A 21,752-nucleotide genomic window follows, 5' to 3' on the forward strand; every position below is an offset into this window, starting at 1 on the left:
TAAAAAAACATTGGCCGGCTAAAAAAAAAAATAGTAATAACTGCACGTCTCTGGCATTATAAAGTAAAGTCTTATCACGCTTCATCTCAAATAACACTGTGAATTTTCTCTCATTTTGGATTCTTGAATATCCCTCTCTGTCTGCAACTTCCAGCACAGACTGTAGTATGCTGTAGGAAGACGGAATGCCTCCCTCCCTGTAGAAGACTTCTAACGGCTTCTGTAGATAAAAAAAAAACGCTGTAGAACTCTGTAGACTCGTAGAAACTCTCGTAATCACCCTGAATAAACGACAGCGACATCTCTGCACGGCTGGTGGACGTCTTACTAGCGTCGGGGAACAACGATTATGGTGTATTAGTATGTAAGTCAAGTCATCGGTCAATCAAAAAAGAATTAACCCCAGACATACTACTTCTATCAAACAATGACCTCAAAAAGTCCAAAAGTAATAACTGAAAGTCTCCCAATTAACTCCATCTAATATGACCACTAAATCACAATTCATTATGACAACTCGCAAAGGGAAAAAAAATATCAAGTTCTCTAACTCAATTCTCCAAACTCATACATCAGCACACACCATCCAAAACTCACAGTAACTCCATGGACTTCTGCACTCACATTTCAAACTCGAATGTTATCATAAGTAAAAAAAAAGGTAATGAGCCCAAGAAAAAAGAATCATGTAACAAGCCCAGACCCAAAAATCAGAAATGTTCTCTCAAGCTCTGATATTTGAACAACTCACAAAATCAGAAAAAATCTCCATTGTTTAATAGCAAAAACCCCTTTACTGCTCACATAATTAATTACAATGAGACTTAATGTCAAACGCCCATTTATGTAAATCACAACCCCGATAAATTACATCTCCCATCCAAAAAGAAATGCTATTTAAAACTCAACCCCAATTACGTCTCTCATAAAAAAATGAAGAAAATAAAAAAAAAAAGATAATCACAAGTAAACTTCTGCCATCACAAAACACATAACATATGCATGATATTCATAACCCCACTTCTTCCCCATAAATGCCACATGTATAGCTACGGAATTTCCCCATCGCAACTTTCATGCGACCGAACACGGCCAGAAAGCAACCCATAACACATGCACTTTCATGAAATGTTAAGGTTAACATTTCCAGATATTGCAAAACTCTGAGCAATCACCACTAGAGAAAAGGAATCAGCACACCAGACTCATCGCAGCGCTTGTCAGCAGAAAATCCACCTGCGGACACATATGCTCAAACTGCGGCACAAAAAAATGTCTAGTCAAACTCGCAAGTTCGGGAACTCATGATTCTCAAGAAAAAGGTTTTATACTGACACGAAGTAAGCACATTTCACTAAATTAACTCCAGGTTATGATTAAGCTGTTCAAAGATTGTCTTAAAGACGTATCTCTCACATGTCACTGCCCAATTATATAAAAAATTATCACCTATTCGGGATGAAAAAAACTACGATAAACTCGTAATGCAGCAATTATATGCCTCCAAAATAACACACTTGTGAACATAAAAAATGCACAACATCTCCATAGGACCACAATGCAGTAATGCCACTCGCCTCCAAATAGTCACGAAACCAAAAAGAACGAACCACAGAACTCTTCTCATGGCTCGAAAAAAACTCCCAGAGAAATTAAACTCAAAAAAATCATAACCACAAAAAAGGTCACCCGCCAAAGATTAATACCACCTCCATATATATATATATATATATATATAGATATATATATATATATATATATATATATATATATATATAATATATATTATATCACCATATTAATAACCACCCGGAGTAAAAATATTTCCTCCATTTAATTAATAACCACCCCCACCATATTCCCTCTTATTTCTCCAATAACCACGTGTTAATAAAAAACCACCACTCCAGTAATAAAAAATATTCACCTCTGTTTCGGCAAATAAAAAATACTTACCTCTATTTCACCAATAACTCCATGTGGAATAAAACAAGGCTCCAAGAAATATATATCCAAGCAGGATAATCAAAAATGAAATCCCATCTCCAAAGAAATGTGCACTCAAAGCATCCAGCTGATACACACAAATATTGCCCATATATCTCCTCAAAAATGTGTCTCCATTGGCAACAAAAATGGCTGCAGATATTGAACTAAACATAGCTCTCACCCACCAGTAGGCAAATATCAAATGGCCAAAATATATCTCCAATATATTATATATATATATATTATATATAGTTATATATATATATATTATATATATATATCTAATATATATATCTATATAACATATATATTATGTTAAAATCTATAACATAGAATGTATATATACAAATACCGACATAGCAGATACATATATATATACGATATATATATTATATTAAGTGATATTATATATATATATAGATAATATATTATATATAATATATATATAAATTATATATATACACTACTATGCCATCGAAATTCTACGATGAAGTTAAATAACTGCGTAGAAATACAAACAGACTAAATGACTTGCTCGAAAGTAATTCAGTACAAAATCCAAAGTATATATATTCTGAGGAATAGTCAAAGAAGAAGTCCCTTAACATCTTGCGTGAAAATGACCACGCAATATACTTTTAGAAAGACGGAATAAACGAAGGTTAGAAATTGAATGGGTCTTGCAAAAGTATGTATATATATATATATATATATATATATATATATATATATATATATATATATATATATATATATATTGGGAGTTACGACCTTCTTAGTTTCAGTGGCATTGAAATAAAGTTTTTTGCCACGAAGGAAAAAAAATTAAAAAGCGAGATAGCCAAGCGTCGCACTAGACCGAAAGTGCTTGGCTATCTCGCTTTTTCATCTTTTTCCTTCGTGGCAAAAACCTTTATATATATATTTCCTTAAATCGACAGTAGAATGGAAAGTGAAACAGGGGCTTGGAACAAACACTTGCGTAGTATATTCTACATTTTCAAGTTCACAATGAATATAAAAGAAGTTGACAGGCTTTTATATACATTGATATAAACATTATATTTGAGAGCCCCTCGAAGTGGTAATTCTGGTCTGCAGCCATCCTTCGGTAATATCTCTTCTCTCTCTCTCTCTCTCTCTCTCTCTCTCTCTCTCTCTCTCTCTCTCTCTCTCTCTCATATGTTGTGATCTGCAATATTCTAGTTCAACGGAGGATGTAATTCAAAGTAACATTTTAATTCACTATATATTTTATAGCATAGTTACATGTAGGTACTCTTCATCAGCATTTTGTTTGTGCTAAAAAAAAAAAACATACAAATAACCAACGGAAATCATTTCCTTTTCATTTTTCTTCGATCATGATAACTTGTTAATACACGCACACATATGCACACTCACACTCATATATGTGTATATATATGTGTTTGTGTGTATTAGCATAAGTTGCTAAAATGTACTTGACTCCCAAAACCTAGAATTGAATTTTTAGCAGAAAAAAATCCTATGGAAGATGAGGATCTTGACCATAAGGGAAATCCTTCATCATACAAACTTGAGGAGGAAGTCAACTACACTTGAGAATTGAGAAATTCTGTTCTTCAGCGTTCTGAGGCAACAGCTACAGATCGGACCCTAATTATATGACCTGGTGGAAGAGGACCCTAATTATATGACCTGACGGAGGAGGACCCTAATTATGTGACCTGACGGAGGAGGACCCTAATTATATGACCTGGCGGAAGAGGACCCTAATTATATGACCTGACAGAAGAGAACCCTAATTATATGACCTGGCGGAAGAGGTGTGTGTCAAACTTTGTCTTTCAAATCTCTGCAAATAATCGTATTTGCTAACAACCCGTCGGAGGCATCCGTTACATATATCCGGGGTAGGCCTCTGATGCTGTCCGCCTGCTGGGGAAGTTCCCAAGGACCTCCTCTTGGCTCTGGTGCGACTGTGGAGGTGGCCCTCTCGCTGCCACCTCTTGATCCAGCGGTAGGCCGTCGAGATGCTCAGTCCTGTTAGGTACGATATCATCTGGAGGGACATCCCCAGGAACCACAGCCCAACCAGGTGTGCTCTCAGGTTCAAAGTCTCTTCGCTGGTCGGGTACATCCGCCTCATCGTGCGTTTCCTTCTGAAATTGAAGCACAAAAGGATTTTTCATGCTGTTCGTCAAGTTAAAGAATGCGCTTCTCATAGCTGGTTGTCATGTTATGTAAATATTTAGTTAGAGTTTTTTTTTTCTTTTATGTCTCTTCGTTCTCTGGTTCTCGTGATGTGAAACTGTGGCCAATATTTACCAATGTGAAAATGTGTCCTTCGCAGAGAATCACATTTAATCAATAAAGAAAACGACAAAATCTTGCTACTCTAGGTCTTAGCATGACATAGACGTGCTGAACAATTAATTAGCTCTATAAAATAATTCTATATAAATCATGTAACTATCATCTGCGCTGACAGCAACGGTAATTACCTATTGTATAGTTAGAAATTGTGTATCTATAGATCAAAACATGGCACGAAGCTTTACCTAAAGGTAGATTCTATGCTGGCACTTTTAGATAGGAGTTGAGGATTTGGTTTTTAATTTTTTTTTTTTCTTTTCTTTTAAGGAAAAACTTGATGTAACGCTAAAGTCGTTCAAGCTTAGAGTTAGAAACCGCCTCCTCAGGTTGGTACCAACCCGACAAATCCAGTTGCATCTGGAATCTCCAGATGACTACGTTTCACAGACTTAACTAAAGAGGGTCTTGACTCCATCAGGATTCAGAAGATTCTTCTGGTATAAGCCTTAATTCGAGTTGCCTGTCCGTAGCAAATTCATTGGTGATGTATGCGAAGATATACTTTTGAATTTCAGAGGAAATTTAGCTTTTCCCCATCAGTATCTGGATGTGTAGATTTCTTAAAGGTTCTTGGTGGAAGTTGCATTGGATGATTGCATGTCCCCAGTGACACTTCAGGAGAAAGAATATTGTCTGTCTACTGTATCCGAGGAGATAAGTAAACCACTTCCGGCGATGAAGTTACTAATTGAAAAACCGAAGTGTGGTCAGTTGTCTGAATGAATAATATATCATGACGTCCGCTCAGAAGTGACGTTAGATTCAAATCCATTAAGACTCATGCAGAATTTAAAAAGGATCCTCTGTCATTCTTAATCAGCAGTGATAAACGTTGCTTTAGAGCACGAGAATGGAAAAGACGTTGGGTGACAGAATCTTGGACGAATAATAGAGTAGCTCCATGAATCTTTAATAGTACTTTCGTTATTCCGTGGTACCAAATATGTCGCCACTGATTGAGGTCAAGGTGTTGCGCTGTCACCTGTGGAGAGGAGGGCATTCACGTTGATATTTCCTTAAGCAGAGGCCAAGAAAAACTTTTGGGCAGTTTGACTTGGCTAGCACAGCCTCTTCCAGTAGATTTACTGAGAACCTGGGAAGGCTATAGTGGTTGAATGCCCTTCTACAACTGGAGAGGTCTAATAGAAAAAGTCTCTCCGTCTATTTTTTTTATCTTTATCTTTATACTTGTGTCTTTTAACACATTTATTTACACACACACACACACATATATATATATATATATATATATATATATATATATATATATATATATTATATATATATATGTATGTATGATATATATATATATATATATATATATATATAGTGTGCGTGTGTGTCGCCATGGAACATGCATGTAAAAAAAAAGGAAAAAAAAAAAGTCGCTCAAGGACGTTTGGGAACATAGCGGAAGGTGCTCTTACAACCATCGCCAAACTATTCTTTAACAGGAGTATGTGCCCAAATAAATTTGCCAGACAGTTAAAAAAAGTTCGAAGAATGAGATAGAGAATGCACCATTCGATTCATCAAGCATGAACGCTTCTAGCATGACATTCAATTCTGGAAACTGATTTGCTCATTTTTCAGTCAAAAAACATAAGTAAAGAAAGGGGGAGGTGCAGTTCTGTCAATTTTTCCGAACTCAGGAGAATGTTTCTAGTATATTCAAAGTAAATCTACTCACAACCCTTTAGAAATATACACAGACTACAAGAAAACGCGAAACGAAAGGGAGAAAAGCGCCTCAGTGGCGTGATCAGTATGGTCTTTGCCTGCCACCTCGGTGGCCGCGAGTTCGATTCTCGGGCATTCCATTGAAGGGTGAGAGATGTTAATTTCTGGTGATAGAAGTTCATTCTCGACGTGGTTCGGAAGTCACGCAAAGCCGTTGGTCCCGTTGCTGAATAACCACTGGTTCCACGCAACGTAAAAACACCATACAAACAAACAAAAGGGAGAAATATAACACAATTACCATATGAATGACTGGTTCACGCTCCAATGTCTTTGCTGTTTTGCTGCAAGTTTCGCTATTGTAACTCCCATTTCTAAGTAAGGTTTATATAAACTCGAACCCCTCCATGCTCGGTGGGTAAGGGGGGCGGGGGCCACAAGCCAGAAGTCGGAGTGAGTACACCGTAACCAAAGGGACGTTCATATTCTTAATGGTCAGTCTCTCCGTTTACTATCTCGACCAAAGTGTTTTGTGCGATAACTCATCTCTTTTTTTATGCTCCGCTATTTCGTACCATTCTGACCATACTTGGAATATGCTGAATGATAAGCAAACGTTTTTGCTAGATCCTTTTAAACCTCGGTCTAGCTTGCTTGAGTGGCCCTGTTAAGAGTGGCACCAGAATATCTTGGCATGCAAAGTGAATGCTCTGAAAGTTGTGAGTGTAATTCTCTTAATGTTCGATTGCTGGCAAACGCTATGGAAGCTTTTTCTCTTAAGAATTATAACAAATAATAGCTCGCTTTTGACCAGGAAGAGCACCTTGAACGTTCCTTAAAAAGCACTTTTCTCTTGAAACTGCTAATACTGTCATTAACGTCTCCTGAAATCACTAATCATATTTCCCTAACTGATAAGGGTGACTTAGCAGCGGGGTTAAGAAAATCTGCTACTATAAGTATTAGTGATAATAATCAGTGATTCGAATATTTTGTGGTTATAATTCGTACATGACAAAGAGTAGAGAGAGATTTTATATATAAATATATATAATATATTATATATATATATATATATATATATATATATATATATATATATATATATATATATATATATATCAGCAATAGAAGAGTTCCGTGGAAATCGGAGACGAATAATAAATATTAAAACCAGTGCTTGAATGAAGAGCATCTTTATTTGCGACTAGTTTACTTTCCTCCGTCATCGGGCAATCTATAATGGAATATTATTTACAATTAAAATCAATGACGTAATATAAGTTACATTAAAACAAAGCAAAATAAAATAATACAAAATTACACAATTATAAGACATAATAACCTAAACTCGCAGCAAAATCTTAAAATAGAGAAATACACTGTTTGTTGTTAAAGAGAGCAGAAAAAATCTAAAAATCTAAAATCACAGCTATTCAAAAGACCTTTCATTATTACAAAGAGAGGGTTTATCTCTTAGGGTATATAGAGACTCAACCACTCCGAGCTCCATTGCGTTGGTTCTGCAAGTAAGGACTGAAAAGGAATCTACATTGATAGGATGGTCATATTCTTCAGAGTGTTGACGAATAGCACTAAATGGTGGTTTGCTTAATGGCCTATTAGTCCTAACAGATCTTCCGAGATGTTCGAAGATGCGAACCATGAACTGCTGTTTAGATTTTCCAATGTACATTGCACTACAGCAATGACACTTATACTTATACACAATAGCTGACTGCAGTTCAGTTGGTATCACATCCTTGAACCTGAAGAATTTTTGTAATGTAGATTTAGGCTTAAATATTACTCGAATGTTTACTTGTGGGTAGAATTCATGCAAAAGTTTGGTTAATCTTTTTTTAACATTAAAGGACCTATTTCCAAGAAACTTGATGGGAAAATACATAACTGCTCTGTTGACAGTGACAGTTGTAGGTTTTGGAAGTAATCATTTTTGAAGCTCCTTTCCTATATACGTATCAGTAAAACTTTTGCTAAAGCCATTCAAAAATAAGCACTGCTTGATGAAATTCAACTCTAGGTTTATATTAACATAATTTGAACATATATTAAAAGCCCTTGATGTTAAGGTCGTAATCAAATTTCTCTTGAACTGAACAGGAATAAATGAGGACATTTTGGTGGTCAAACCCGTAAAAGTCGGTTTCCTATAAACAGATGTGATAAATCCGTTTTCATTGTGGCTGATTAGTATGTCAAGAAAGGCCAGCTTTCCTTCTGCCTCGGTTTCTGAAGTGAATTCGATATTGCTGTGCTTTGAGTTCAAATATCCTAAAAACAGTGAAATGTGGTTACTAGATCTAAAGATTAAGAATGTGTCATCGAAATATCGCCTGTACATCAGAGGTTTGAAATCTTCGGGACATTCATTCAACCATTCCTCTTCATAATGAGCGAGGAAAGCATTGGCTAGTTTAGGTTATTATGCCTGGTAATTGTGTAATTTTATATTATTTTATTTTGCTTTGTTAATTTTAATGTAACTTATGGTAATTATGTAATTTATCTTATTTTGCTTTGTTTTAATGTAACTTATATTACGTCATTGATTTTAATTGTAACTAATATTCCATTATAGATTGCCCGATGACGGAGGAAAGTAAATCTCCGAAACCAGTCGCAAATAAAGATGCTCTTCATTCAAGCCCTGCTTTTAATATTTATTATATATATATATATATATATATATATATATATATATATATATATATATATATATATATATTCTCCGCATATATATCTTGGGTAAGTATACTTGAAAAATAGAAGGAAATTTATATATATATATATATATATATATATATAATTATATATATATAATATATATATATATAAAATATACAAAAAACTATCTGTTTGTAAAATATCTAACAACTTGTTTATTTTACTTTAAATCATCAAGAAGAATAAAATTTTAACAATTCGTCTATCTTAAAAGGACCATCGCTCATATTCATGTTATTAAAGAACTAATAAGGCAACCTCTACTAACAATCTGTCATACATTGATGAACTTCTAAAAATGCATGACAGATTGTTAGTTGAAGGTTGCCTCATTAGTTCTTTTAATAACATGAATATGAGCGATGGTCTTTTTTCAGATGGACGAATTGTTAAATATTTCATTCTTGATGATTTAAAAGTTAAACAAGTTGTTAGATATTTTACAAACAGATAGTTTTTGTACTGTGATTTTAGTAACTACACATTTCCGCTAAGTATGTCTTTTGTTTTGAACAATGTTTATTGCATACTTAAGTAGGTTGTTGACTTGTTTTATTATTTGTGGCCTTTCATGTGCTTTCTTGTATAAGTTGTTCTCTTAAAATTGTTCAGTACCCTGAAGAGACTTTGGAATAAAAGTTGAAAGTCTTGGTACCTCCTTTCATTTTCACGTGAGGATTCTCTTATATACTTCACTCTTGGGACCATTTGTGGAATTGCAAAAAAAAAAAAAAAAAAAATAAAATATATATATATATATATATATATATATATATATATATATATATATATATATATATATATATATATGGACAGGACGAGCATCTACTGTGATTTTTTAAACATAAGTTATATATATATATATATATATATATATATATATATATATATATATATCTATATATATAATATATATATATATAAATCTTCTCGCAAATAAAATCTTGGGTCAAGTATACTTAAAGAACTGAAGAAATATTCTTAAGTTTCTAAAAGCTTACGAACAGAAACAATCACAATAACCTCTTCAAAAAAACTTGAGTACAAAATGTACTACCACGATCACATTAGATTCATACGACTCGCGATAAAACCTCACCTTACCTGTTCGCAACAGTTCAGAGCCTTGGACCAAATCTATCTGGATCGTGGACCAAATGCACCACCACTGGTCTTGCCCGGACCGATGCAAGCACAGAGAGCTGTGTCCTAGACCCCCCTCAGCGGGTTTTGTAAGCATCAGAAGCGCTTGCGCATGCATGAAGTGGCAATCGGTAGCAAGGGATGCAAAACCAACAGTGGTGGCCTTTCGTAAAAGATCATCCGCACCTTAATTAAGACCCCTGGATGGAAATCATAACGTGTTTTATTCACGTTAACTGGAGAGTGAGAAGGAGTCTTTACATCCTGCTGTGAAAAGACCACAGGTTTCGAGGCGCAAAACTTTAAGAACTGAGTCACTAACTACCCCGCAATTATTGTTAGCGATTTCCCCTGTCCGATTCTGTCGAACTTTTTCGTCGCAGATCTTACCGGAGTTAAGTGTTGGGGGGGGGGGAGGTCTGTCCTGGTGTGTGGCACCTGGGGAAAAAAAGCGAGAAACTCAAATTAAAAAGAAAGTTTTTAAACCGAACTGTGAAGTCCTATAAAAACAACTTAGGGTTGCCTTTACACTTTACAGCTACACAAAAACACACTTTTTACATATATATATGTGTGTGTGTATATGGCCTATATGTGTGTGTATGTATGCATGTATTATGTATGCACACGCACATATGGTATATATATATAATATATATATATATATATATATATATATATATATATATATATATATATATATATATATATATATGTGTGTGTGTGTGTGTGTATGTATATATATATATATATATATATATATATATATATATATATATATATATATATATAGTATATATATATATATATATGTATATATATGGTGTGTGTGTGTGTGCATATATATATATATATATTAAATTATATATATATATATATAATATATATATACACCCCATTTTTACGATATATTAATTATATATTATATATATATATATATATTATGGTGTGTATATTCGTCAGGAAATCTTCGAGGCAATAGCAGCAAAGGAAGCCCCAACATAAAACAGCAGGAAAACGGTCATAGTTTATTACAATAAGAGACGTTTCATGCTGACGTCAGCACATCCTCAGTCTGCAATTAATGATAATATAGGCAAAATACATCACATTCATTATATTACACAAAAAATGAAAAAAAAAAATTATTACATAAAAAGGTACAATTATGTACAAAATCTAAAATAAAAAAGGAGGAAAAGATAAAAAAAATTATATATATAAAAAATTATTTAAAATTAAAATTAATAATAACCTATTCGAGAGCAGGGAAAAGAATGAATGACAGGGAAACACCCAAAAAAACTCAGGCCAGAGAGAGAGAGAAAGAAGAGAGAGAGAGAGAGAGAGAGAGAGAGAGAGGCGCGACAGAGGTATTTGCATTCAAAGTGGGAGATAGGTGCTTTATATATAACGACTCAAGGGTAGTAAAGTATGTAGTTTGGCTGGTAGTGCCAATAATGGAAAATTGGCTCTTTTTAATAGGAATTTTTGTATTGTGTCCAAGAGAGAAGGTCCACACCAGACCCTCAATTCTGAAGGAATGGTTGGCATGGAGGCTTTCCTTCCTCCCAAGAGAGAAACAAGGTCCACACCAGACCCTCAATTCTAAAGGAATGGAGGAATACGTAATTGATTGCTACGTTAGTTAAGTCTGGGTCTTCTAACTATTCTGGTGCCCACAAGAGCCCAGTTCGATCATTTCAGGCGGTCTCTATGTCCTGATATTCGTCGACAAGTATTAATCGCCAAATTTTTTAGAATTTCGTTGCATTCCCCACGATTCGTGTCCGTAAAGCGATCCTTTCGTACAACTAGACTATTTCATTGTCCTTCTGAAAACAGCTTCATTCTACTTGTTTTAAAAATCTTATTAAGGTTGCTCACTGTTTGGTGTCTTTTTTTCATTCATCCACTAAATTCCATTTTACGGTTTTCTGTACCAAATAGCGTTTCTCCTAATCAATTGAAATACTAGATCTCGTTAATCTTGCCTCCAATTAATGTTATTTCACCCATCTATCCTAGCTATTTTATTCTTCTTTGATTTATTTCAAGTCCCGTCCATCTAAAAATACGCAGCATTTTATCCAGATTCGTAAATCTTTTGCCGAATATAGCTGCACATTCTTACTCTGTCCCGTATCTATCGTTTACTTCAGTCTTAACTGTATCTTCCATCCTCCGCCTCCTTCTTATTATTATAGAATCCAAAGGTGACGTAACATTTCCCTGAAGCACCCCACTACGTACTGTAAATTCACTGCCACATTCGGCAAAACAGTTGTTGAATGGTTAAAAGAAACCTGTACTTTAATGTTCACTATCAAATATTTCATTCTCTCATGGCAGTTTGAGGACATCAATCACAGCTTTTTAGGGAATTCAAATGTAAGTAATAAGACACGCAGCCACACTCTCTGTACATAAATCTTCATGGCTTCAACAAAGATATATTCACTGAGGATTTTGTATCAAAATGGTGTTTAGTCGTTTTTATGTGGGTCCTCGAAGAGTGCTTTGCACAGTTTTTTTATAGTTATAAAACATTTGACCTAGTGTGGCACAATGCTGTTAACCAAACTTCGTCCTCTCTTGGGTTCGAACCACCGCCCAGCAGACAGAGAAGAAATCAGGACTTCAGTGAAGTTATCGATTCGGCTAACAAGTAGAGCGAATTAGATATTAAAAGACACACACACACACACACACACACATATATATATATATTATATATATATATATATATATATATATATTATATATATATATATATATAATATATATATATATATATATACTTTGTATAATTACAGAAGGTATATTCCATAAGTCCTATTTGGAACAAATTGCTAGTATCATGCCTTCCATCGTCTTAAAATTGAATAATAACAAACAGTGTTTGATACATTTTAATGCTCTCCAATTACAAATCAGTTTTACAATGCAGTACCAGCGCCACAGTGACGTAGTCGGTATGGTGTTGGCGTGCCACCTCGTTGGCCGCGAGTTCGATTTGGAGCATTCCACTGAGGGGTGAGAGATGTGTATTTCTGGTGATAGAAGTTCACTCTCGGCGTGGTTCGGAAGTCACGTCAAGCCGTTGGTCCCGTTGCTGAATAACCACTGGTTCCATGCAACGTAAAAACACTATACAAACAAACAAAACAAACAAACAGTACAATGCAGTACCCTGTATAATGTCCAGATAATAAAACTTCATAATTACCTATTTATTCTTGAAGACCATATATCCGACACCCAGTTCCATGAAGAAAGTTAACGAGCTTAATATATATCCAGCTCCCAGAATAACCAGGATTCCCTGAAAGAAATGAAAAAGAAACGTTCGCTGTAATTGTGCTATTGATAGGGCGTAATTGTTGCTTGTAGGATTGTACTATAGTAGATTCACATCATCCGTGCGTCTGAAGTCTAGCCCAGTCCCTTACGACGCTCCTGGTTGGCTATTGATAAGCCAATCACTGACCTGCAAACTCTCAGTCTCTCTCGAGAGTTCACATAGGCAAGATGTTCCACCTCTCCTGAGGGATACGTCTTTCAAAAGCATCCCTCAGGAGAGGTGGACATAGACCATACATTCTGCCTATATGAACCCTGTCATTGGCTTATCAACAGCGTCGTAAGGGACTTGCCAAGACATCAAATACACGGCTGATGTGAATCTACTATAGTTTAAGGGTTGGGTGTTCTTTTTCACGAATCGTAGGTAGCAAAAACCTATCGCTGAAATGACGGCGCGAGATTATTTTTCTGTGACTCTGGCGATGTTCTGGATCTTGAGATCGGTAGCTGAGAGGATAGAAACTGAAAGCTAAAACGTGGAAATATCCTGGGGAAACTAGACAGAGTTTGCTAGGCTACTCGGCTACTCGTATTCGATGAATAACCGAGGGAAAAAGTAAAAAAAGAATGCCAATCGAGTTTTTCTGTATGAGCGGCTTCCCATAACGCTTTCCGTCACGGCCCAGCGGTGGCCTGCCGTAGGTATAGCGTTACCAGACGCACTATTATGGCTAATTTTAACCTTAAATAAAATCAAAACCACCTAGGCTAGAGGGCTGCAATTTGGTATGTTTGATGATTTGGGGGTGGATGATCAACTTAGCAATTTGCATCCCTCTAGCCTCAGCAGTTTTTAAGATCTGAGGGTTTTTTCAAAGAAAACTGCGAATATTCTAAAAAAAATAAAAAAGTGAATAAATTAAAATCAATCAATAACTAAAAATAAATAAATGAATAAATAGATAAATAAATAAATAATAATAAAAATTAAAAAACAATTGAAGAGTTTTAACCAGAAAATGCTATTTACAGGCTTGTGGAGGAATACATAAAAAACTGTATAGTATGTAGGTGTGACGGTTACAGATTCTATAAACAAATTTAAGAGAGAGGTTTGAGATGTGATGAAGATTTGGACCAGATAAGGAATTGATGGAGTATAGAGGGAAAGAGTGGAGAAATCTCGCAAGACATCTCTCTTTTCCAGGGTGAACACGATAATGACAATGGTGCTCGAAGTGAGAGTCGATACAAGAGTCCAATATTCTACCACAATTTTTCACGTCAGTTGGAAATGATCGAAGTCGCCCACTTACCCAAAGATTACGTCTTCGTTGGACGAGTGGATTTCGCGCTCGGCTACCAATCTGGTGGTCCGAAGTTCGAATCTCGGCTCGGCCAACGCGGAACAAGAGGAATTTATTTCTGGTGATAGAAATTCTTTTCTCGATATTGTAATGTGGTTCGGATCCCACAATAAGCAGTAGATCCCGTTGCTAGATAACCAATTGGTTCCTAGCCACGTAAAAATATCTAATCCTTCGGGCCATCCCTAAGCGAGCTGTTCATCAGCTTAGTGGTCTGGTAAAACTAAGATATACTTAACCTACCCAAAGATTATTAAGAGACAATGACGACTGCACAAGTATTGTAGTGGGAGCGTTGGCACAGAAGGTGAAGTTTTTCATTTCGCCTTTGATCCACTGGTAATAAAGTCCACTTTCGGTGACCCGCATGATCCTGTAAAACAGATTGCGTTGAACACCACTGGATACAGCTGGGGATTGACTGCCTTTTAAAACCATTCAGTAGCCTCATTTACTTTTAGAGCTCCAATCCTTTGCATCCTTTTAAGTAGGATGACCAAACTTTAAACGTCAACGATATTGAAAGATTCGCCGATGCAGCTTGAAGAATTTAGCAAGAGAAACTCGTTGGATATAAAAAGCATAATGACAAGCTTCAAGCTCCAAAGGCATAGGGTTCTACGATATTATGAATTCATGGACATTACTCCCCATTAAATCTTACTATACTATAATGGGCATTATGTTTGTCCGTCCGTCTGTCATTCAATCGCGGTCAAACGGCTGGTCCGATGGGCATGAAACTTGGCAGGGTTATAGTGGGTATACCCCTAAGATGGTTTATAATGGGGTTTCATCCTACCTCCCCCCACCACCACCAACCCTCCGAATGGGGTGGGGTTGAGAAGGGATTCCCTGAAACGGAGCTGGTTATACCCGTAGACTTAGTTACTTTACGAATTTATCATACCTAATAGTTTAATAAAACACTAGCGAGTCACTTATATGAAGCAGCAGACGAATATGCTTTTGGTAAGGATTGGCAAATTGCTAGTATTTAGAGAGGAGGAAAGATTTCGAGGTCTTACAGAACCAGTCACATGCGACGAAATCACCACAAGCATAGTGGGTTAGGCAATTGTAGGTATAGTAGATTCACATCAGCCGTGCATATGATGTCTTGACCAATCCCTGACGACGCTCCTGATTGGCTGTTGATAAGCCAATCACAGGGCGGGAAACCCTCAGTCTGTCGAGAGAGTTCACATAGGCAGGATGTATGTTCCACCTCTCCTGATTGATACGTCTTTCAAAAGTATCCCTCAGGAGAGGTGGAACATACTTCCTGCCTATGTGAATTCTCTCGAGAGAATGAGAGCTCTATGATTGGCTTATCAGCAGCCAATCAGGAGCGTCGTCAGGGACTGGCCTAGACATCAAATGCACGGTTGATTTGAATCTGCTATAGTTTGTTATATTGTTTATATACAGTGCTAATAATATTTTGCTTCAGATCAACTACCTTTTATTAAGAGCTGGGATGAGGGGACTGAATTTCTGGGTTCCCATAGCACTCATGAGGGGGAAGAACCGTTCCTTGGAGAGGTAGAATAAGCAGGTCCCTGAAAAGTGAAGAATGAAAATACTTTGAGAGGTAGAATAAAAAAAAGTCCCTTAAAAGTGAAGAATGAAAATACTTTGAGAGGTAGAACAAGCAGATCCCTATAAAGTGAAGAATGGAAATACTAATAAGCAGGTCCCTGAAAAGTGAAGAATGGAAACACTTTGAGAGGTAGAATAAGTAGGTTCCTGAAAAGTGAACAATGGAAAGAATACCGAGAAGTAACGTTCAACGATAGGAACAAAGTCAGCAAAGGATTACAAAATAGTATTAATTCAAAATGGTCATATTCCACAAAAGGAAAGAAAAAAACCACACATTTTCCGCAAGAAACAAAGGGTGATTGCAAAGCTTTTCATATAAACAGAATGATCTAGAATGGGCTTATGAGATAGGTGTTACCATAGAGAATAAATAAGTAGAAGAATGTAGCAATACCGTTATGTTGCCTACATTAACAGCCGCTTTAACTAAAACCGTCAACAATTCCGTTTATGTTGCTCTTAACCTGATATCCTAATGCAACAATCATAGAAATGTACGATACTTACATTTGACTACGATCAAATATGCTATTGACAAGAAATACGATGGCGAAAAGTTTGCTAACCCAAACAAAAAAAAACTGTATTTCATCAAGGCTCAGAAATACTTTAACGACACTTCACTTTAAATTACATTTCAGCCATTTACACTTAAATCACCCATTTGCCACTCACCCGTCTCCGAGTAATGACGAGTCAATATGATCTCGAGAGCAAGCCCCTCCCACATCATGACGTGATCCCCACGGGACACTTTGGTGATGACTTTGTCCTCGAAATTGGTAAATTCCAAGTAGGAAATCTTGCGCTGCTCCGCATTTGCCAGCTCTTTGAAGTCTCCCGTTTCAATGCTCTGTCGAGACAATGGCAGTAAAGGAGGCTGACGAAGAGCATTTTGTATACAAACATCAATGCGAATTTATACCTTGTAGTCAGGATATGTAACATGCTTACTTAACCTACGGTGATTTCTCACTCAATTCAGTGAGTTGAGCTGAATATAGAACTTAGGCCAAAGGCCACGCACTGGGACCTATGACGTCATTCAGCGTTGAAATGGAAATTGACAGTATAAAAGGTTTGAAAGGTGTAACAGGAGGAAAACCTCAAAGCAGTTGCACTGTGAATCAAGTGTTAGGAGAGGGTGGAAAGTAAGATGGAAGAAAGAGAATATGAAAGGAGATACAGCAAAAGGAACGAAAGTGGTTGCAGCTAGGGGTCGAGGGCACGCTGCGACAAACTAATGCCTACAGTGTACCGCATGAGGTCCACTGATGGCCCCACCCTCCTACGGGGTCCATTCAGTGAGAGAGAAAATGAATAAATGCTCACGTATAAGATCTGCTGATATGAACCTCCCGACATCCACAGAACCGTGATTCGAGGGTCATCCAACACAGCTCGAACTCTGTGGTACGGCTGCGGTACGTAACGGACAATCAGAAGAGACCTCAGATTCCCAGCGTAACTTTCCATCACGACCACCAGTGCTATCATCCACGCTGCTGCCAGGATGCTTCTGGCTACGTCTTTGACGGATTTATCTTCCAGATCTAAAATGGTTCAAGTCAGTCTGAAGCTTCGTGCAGATAGCATAACTTTTAGATGCTGCAAATACGTTTAAAAGCTAGTTTACTTTATTATCATGACTGTCACAGCCGACGTGGTTCGGAAGTCACGTCAAGCCGTTGGTCCCGCTGCTGAATAACCACTGGTTCCATGCAACGTAAAAACAACATACAAACAAACAAATAATGCCTGTCATAACTTTCCTGACAAAAAATACCAGAACCAAAATGGCAGCACTGAAGAATGATTAAAGCTTTTGCACTGTTGAATTGATTTTAAAAAATGACCTTTGAACCTAGCTGATGATCACTTATTTGTTAAAATGGTTCTAATGTGACATTTTTATTGTATTTATCCATGTGCATGCACTACACAAGGGGAAAAAATGGGAAAGTCTAACCTTGGATTAAGAAAATTCTTACGTAATTTCTTAAGGAAAACTCTGAAGGCCACTCATATTTCTGCATAAATGAAGAAATAGTAAAAGAGACGGCCATGACCAGTCCCAGAGAAGACAGAAGACAGAGCCATACGCCTGGCGTGAGGGGCATCAGGAATCCCCAGGGATTGATTTCGGTCTTGCCCTTCCGAGCCAGAATCCTGCCGTAGTCGATCATGAGCGTTGCCGTGTAGTCCAGGACTTGGGCTCTAGTGTACAGGACGCTGAATGGAACGAATGCCAAGTCTACTTCCTGGAAAGGATTTAAGATTTTGCAAGGAGTCGGTTCTTTCTATTTTTTCAGTACTGACTGTGATTTTTATCCAGTCAGTTGAAGAGGACTGTCGTGCAAGCAGTCGAAAGCTCTAATTTTTAAATAATTTTTGTATTTCGATAAATGCAGCTTTACTCATCTTACTATAATGGGCGTTACGGACACTATAATGGGCGTTACGGACACCATAATGGGCGTTATGTCTCTCCGTCCGTCTGTCATTCAATCACGGCCAGACGGCTGGTACGATGGGCATGAAACTTGACAGGGTTATAGTAAGGACCCCTAAGATGGTTTATAATTGGGTTTCATCCTACCCTCCCCCCACCCCCACCTCCCCTAATTTGCTAGTATATATGATTGTGGATTGTTACTTATTAATTCTTTCAAAGTAGAATTGAATCTACAACAGCAAATTTCAAGATACAAGAGTTTATTAATCCCATTTTTAATAAATTTTATATTTTGATAAATGCAGCCTTTCACTTACATAGGATTGTGGATTTTGACTTATTAATTCTTTCAAAGTAGACTTGACTGAACAACAGCAAATTTCAAGATGCAAGACTTGATTAAGAGGTATTTATACGGCGTTTGATAGCAGGCTGCCCAAGAATAACTGCCCTCAGCGAAGAAACTAATACTTACCTTTCGCTTAAGCATCCCCACCATGCCATTCCACGTTCCATTGGGGTATCTGTACCCCCAAGCGCCATCTGGTGGTCGGGTCACTGTGTACCTTAAGGGTATGGGTATGATGCACGTTAGTTTCATAAAAATACATTTCAATCTATTTTCTAATCGTCTGTCTGCAGTAAGGTTTCTCATCCTGGATACGTTTGAAAGACTTTAGCCTGAATTACCTCCAGGATTATGTAATTAAAATCTATATTTTACTATATGAAGATGTACTGCACCCGAAAAATATAATTTACTTCTAGTGAATAGTATATTACTGACCAATATCGAATGTAATTTAAAAATAATTAACAAAATGAGCTCGCTACTTCACTGCCAACATGCAAAAAATCCTTAAATCACTAGATAAAATATGAGATGACTCCTTTTTTTCTATGCATTGAAAGGAGATACACATTTATTTGGAGCGTCTCGGTGGCGTGATCGGTATGGTCTTGGCCTGCCACCTCGGTGGCCACGAGTTTGATTCTCGGGCATTCCATCGAGGTGGGAGATATTTGTATTTCTGGTGAGAAAAGTTCACTCTCGACCTGGTTCGGAAGTCACGTAAAAAGCCGCTGGTCCCGTTGCTGAATAACCGCTGGTTCCATGCAACGTAAAAACGCCATACAAACAAACGCATTCATTTGCAAGTGAACTAGTTACGCTTTGGGATTATCCTCTATTTGACAAACGTCACAGCAGGCAGCCCCAGAGGCTTTGAAGTAACCCTTTACTTGCTTTCTATGTGGCTTGAAATGTATAGACTTCTCTGTCGATGTCAGAATCCATCAGAGCTTTTATCATTATAAATATATTTCAAAGACAAGACAGTTCCCTTCGGCCTTCATTATCGGTAAATCGAAACAGTAGGCTACTAATACAACAAAGAACTTGAATTATTTAAAAGAAACGCGTTGCATTTAGGATACGTATTTTCCGAAACCTGTATATATAGATAGAATTATAGGATAAGATACAGGGTGTCCATAAAGTCCCAGTACCATTACAATTAATAAATATGTGTAATGGTATCGGACTTTATGGACACCCTATACGCTGTCTGAAATTTAATCCCTCAATTTTGTAAACTTACACCTTGGGCAAACTCATCTCTTGATAGCGTTGCCTGATGTGACCATTGCCAGACAACCTTTTGCATATAAAGTATGCTATATTATTAGTCCTGTTACATAGAAGCTCTAGTAAACTAAACCCATGAACTCAAAAGACACTGCATTACGGCTCTATAATTATCAGACAAGCAAAGGTTTTAAGTCCCAGTGAACATTGTACTCATTACTCACAAGTTAGGCAATGATGCTCGAAGTCTAAGAAATGATAGGGTTGTTAGTTCTTAAATCTTTCATATATATATGTTTATATATATATGTTATATAATATATATATATATATATATATATATATATATATATATATATATAATATATATAAATGGCACCTACGTGAAGTTCATCCTCGAGATAAGAATGTTGAAGAGCTCGACAACCGGACCATAAAAAGGGTTGTGTGGATGTTTATCGCCAGTCCTCGATTTCCTCTTTAGCATTATGTGCGGAGCGTATATTTCTGCCGTGGTTTTCAAGTGCCCTCCGTCTATTAGTCTGAAAGAATATGGATTTTGAACGTTAAATTGAAGTATCATAACGTACCATAACGTAAGGTCTAGATTTGAGTTGGACAGTTTCCAAAGATTCAAGCCCAGTCACTTTAGACAAATAGTGTTACCTGAGATTTTCAAATGTATTCGTGAATTCCATTTGGTTTTATGCCCCTGATACCAGACTCATTCATTTATAAAATTAACAGCAGTTATTTTTGGATACCCGGGATTTATTCCTGAAGCAATCATTGATTTTGTTTTCCACGATACCAAGCAAGCGCCTCATTAGCGTGATCGGTATGGTCTTGGCCTGCCACCTCGGTGGCCGCGAGTTCGATTCTCTGGCATTCCACTAAGGGGTCAGAGATGTGGATTTCTAGTGATAGAAGTTCACTCTCGACGTGGTTCGGAAGTCACGTAAAGCCGTTGGTCCCGTTGCTGAATAACCACTGGTTCCATGCAACGTAAAGACACCATACAAACAAACAAACGTGACACCAAGCGAAGTTATTTAAAACAACATTCGTGCGTGAATTCTTGAACATCAGTTCAAAAACTCTTCATTTCATGCTTACCGATATTTTAGTTTGTATTGTTTAAAAATGTACAAAATTAAAATCCTTTTAGGCAACTGCATGTCTTTGTTCCGTTAGAATTACTTCGCAAAGAATGTTTTATCAAAAATCATTTCACAGCGTTGACCCGCTAGATTATGACTTGGGATTTACGTCCTGAACGCGTTATCCTGAATTGACTCGAGTTTTCCAGATATCTCTTTCTTCTGTCATTTTGAGAACGAAGTTGCGTGACCTGGCGAAGCACCTCGTTCGTGTCAGTCAGGAAGCTATTTACATTCCAGTGAGTTCTGGGTTGCAAATGAACTTTTTATTAACTTTTTATCGTGTCTTTTCATAAACAAATGTCCTGTGTATTCTGGAAAATCATGACATTTTTACGAATCTAGACACCTGT

General features: G+C 36.8%; 1 protein-coding gene across 1 annotated transcript in view; it reads right to left on the reverse strand.

The window, feature by feature from the left end:
* Positions 1-3,869: 3,869 nt before the first annotated feature.
* Positions 3,870-21,752, reverse strand: part of LOC135210440 (glutamate receptor-like) — a 24,670-nt gene continuing 6,787 nt past the window's right edge. Inside the window, exons 6-13 of the mRNA XM_064243337.1 lie at positions 20,623-20,781; positions 19,127-19,217; positions 18,166-18,457; positions 17,529-17,749; positions 16,872-17,049; positions 16,054-16,153; positions 14,835-14,964; positions 3,870-4,133 (exon numbers count right to left, since the gene is read on the reverse strand). Of these exons, the coding sequence (XP_064099407.1) occupies positions 3,870-4,133; positions 14,835-14,964; positions 16,054-16,153; positions 16,872-17,049; positions 17,529-17,749; positions 18,166-18,457; positions 19,127-19,217; positions 20,623-20,781 (1,435 nt within the window). The remainder of the gene's footprint in view (positions 4,134-14,834; positions 14,965-16,053; positions 16,154-16,871; positions 17,050-17,528; positions 17,750-18,165; positions 18,458-19,126; positions 19,218-20,622; positions 20,782-21,752) is intronic.

The sequence above is a fragment of the Macrobrachium nipponense genome, chromosome 39, assembly GCF_015104395.2.
Source record: "Macrobrachium nipponense isolate FS-2020 chromosome 39, ASM1510439v2, whole genome shotgun sequence".
NCBI classification, from domain to species: domain Eukaryota; kingdom Metazoa; phylum Arthropoda; class Malacostraca; order Decapoda; family Palaemonidae; genus Macrobrachium; species Macrobrachium nipponense.